A 2,513-nucleotide genomic window follows, 5' to 3' on the forward strand; every position below is an offset into this window, starting at 1 on the left:
GCAAAGGAGACTCAGGAGAGGATCAAGAGCAGGTTAGCTCCACAACCTCCGCCATCAGTCGCTTAACCTCGGGAGGTGAATCACACATTCCCGCAAACCTTCTACCAATCATATGTCGGAGGTTCAAGCCAGCAGCACCCAGCTCCAATTCAGCCCAGCGCGCTAGTCTCCGCTTACTATCCCAGCTTCCTGCCAGCTTGGCGCCTAGCCCAGCAGCCCGCAGACCACAACTTTCCACCAACCTAGGTTCCACCGCGTCCCCCACAAATTACATACATCGAAACCACACAACCCCACCAGCAGCCACTGCCTCCACCAAACCAGCTACAGTTAGTTCAACCTCCACCTCCACCAAAAATCGAACCCCACCTCGATAATCAGATTGGCCCTCATACACCCCTGCCCACGATTGGGATGATCTTACCAATAGCTGGAGGGTCCTCAATGGAGTTCCGGACAAAGAAGCAGAAGAAGGATCACCTCCGGCTCGTCAACAACGTTGCAGTTCAAGGGCCGGTAAGATGCACTGATTGGTCCAGAACCCCAGTAACCTTCACCGAGGAAGATCTAAGGTTGGAAAGCTACCCCCATATGGATGCCATGGTCATAACAACAAATGTTGCGGGTTGGGGAGTGAGCAGGATCTTAATAGATTTAGGGAGTTCCGCGGACATAATATTTGCCAGAACCTTCGACCAAATGAAGCTCAGCAGAAGCCAACTTCAACCTTCGGAATCGCCGTTGATCGGATTCGGAGGGAAGCAGATACATGCTTTGGGAAAGGTCGCCCTGCCCGTATCCTTTGGCACATCTGAGAATGCGAGGACAGAGTATGTCACCTTCGACGTGGTAGACCTGCACTACCCATACAACGCCATATTCGGGCGGGGGTTCTTGAACAAGTTCAATGCGGCTACTCATATGGGATACCTGTGCATGAAAATCCCGGCTCTGCACGGAGTGATCACTGTTCACGGAAGTCAAAAGGAGGCAAGGAACATAGAAAAAGCAATCTACAAGTCTTTCCGGAACATAAACTCCGTGGACTCCACGCAACAAGAAGCTTCCCAGCCACCAGACATGCCAAGGGGGAAAACAGACCTGGCCGATCAGGAGGAAACGAAATGTGTCCCTCTGCAGGAGGCCGTTCCGGATAGGAAAGTCACCATCTCCGCCACCCTCAGTAGAGAGGAGGAACTCGAGTTGTTGGACGTGCTACAAAAGAATCAGGATATCTTCGCCTGGAGTGCCGCTGACCTGCAGGGAGTCAGCAGAGACATCATAGAGCATTCGCTGGACATCGATCCGAGAATGAGGCCAAAAAAACAGAGACAGAGGAAAATGTCTGAATAAAGAACCTTAGCCGTGAAGGCAGAGGTGCAAAGACTTCTGGACGCAAAGGTCATCAGAGAGATCATGTACCCGGAATGGTTGGCAAATGTGGTCCTGGTCCCCAAGAAGAATGGGAAAATGAGAATGTGCATAGATTTCACAGATCTCAACAAGGCTTGTGTCAAAGACTCCTTCCTCCTACCAAGGATAGAAACCTCTGTTGACAAAGCCGCCGGTTGCCAGAGATTTTCACTGCTGGATTGTTTCTCCGGATACCACCAAGTTTGGCTTAAAAAGGAAGACGAAGGAAAGGCAAGCTTCACAACCCCATTCGGCACGTATTGCTACACCAGAATGCCGGAAGGCCTCAAAAACGCTGGAGCAACCTTCTCCAGAATGATGGGGAAGGTTCTGGGAAGTCAACTGCAGAGAAACATCATAGCCTACGTCGACGACGTTGTCGTCATGAGCAAGCACAAAGTGGATCATATCAAAGACCTGCAGGAAACCTTTGTCAACCTCAGATCTGCCGGGCTGAGACTTAACTCGGAGAAATGTGTATTCGGGGTCAGCAAGGGAAAAATGCTGGGATATATCATCAGCTCTGAAGGAATCAGAGCAAACCCAGACAAGACAAAGGCAATTATGTCAATGGCAGAACCTTCAAGCAAGAAAGAAGTGCAAAGGTTGACTGGTCGAATAGCAGCCCTCAACAGATTCATCTCAAGATCTGCAGAACGGTGTCTTCCATTCTTCAAAGTGCTGAGAGGAGGTGGCAAAACAGAATGGGGTCCAGAGCAATCAGAGGCCTTCAGACAGCTCAAGAGCTACATTGCGACCAATCTGGTGATAACTGTGCCCGAGCCGGACATTCCACTACTGCTGTATGTGGCTGCCTCCGAGCACGCTGTCAGTGCTGTTTTGGTGCACAAGACAAGCGATAGTAAGGGAACAGTGCAAAGACCAGTCTACTATGTGTCCGAAGCTCTGTCTGGAGCAAAGTTGAACTACACGGAAATAGAGAAAATCGCATACGCAGTCTTGTGCGCATCAAGGAAGCTCAAGCATTACTTCCAAAGCCACGAAATCAAAGTACCCACCTCTCAGCCCTTAGGTGATATCCTTAGGAACAAGGAAGCCTCCGGACGTATAGGGAAATGGGCGGCTGAACTATCACAGTT

The 2,513-nt window shown here is 50.3% G+C and overlaps 1 protein-coding gene across 1 annotated transcript; it reads left to right on the plus strand.

Annotated features, from left to right (window-relative positions):
- Positions 445 to 1,353, plus strand: LOC110432746. The gene has a single exon (XM_021453549.1). It carries the CDS (start codon positions 445 to 447, stop codon positions 1,351 to 1,353), a length of 909 nt encoding a protein of 302 aa, XP_021309224.1.

Source organism: Sorghum bicolor, chromosome 2, assembly GCF_000003195.3.
Source record: "Sorghum bicolor cultivar BTx623 chromosome 2, Sorghum_bicolor_NCBIv3, whole genome shotgun sequence".
Classification (NCBI taxonomy): Eukaryota; Viridiplantae; Streptophyta; class Magnoliopsida; order Poales; family Poaceae; genus Sorghum; species Sorghum bicolor.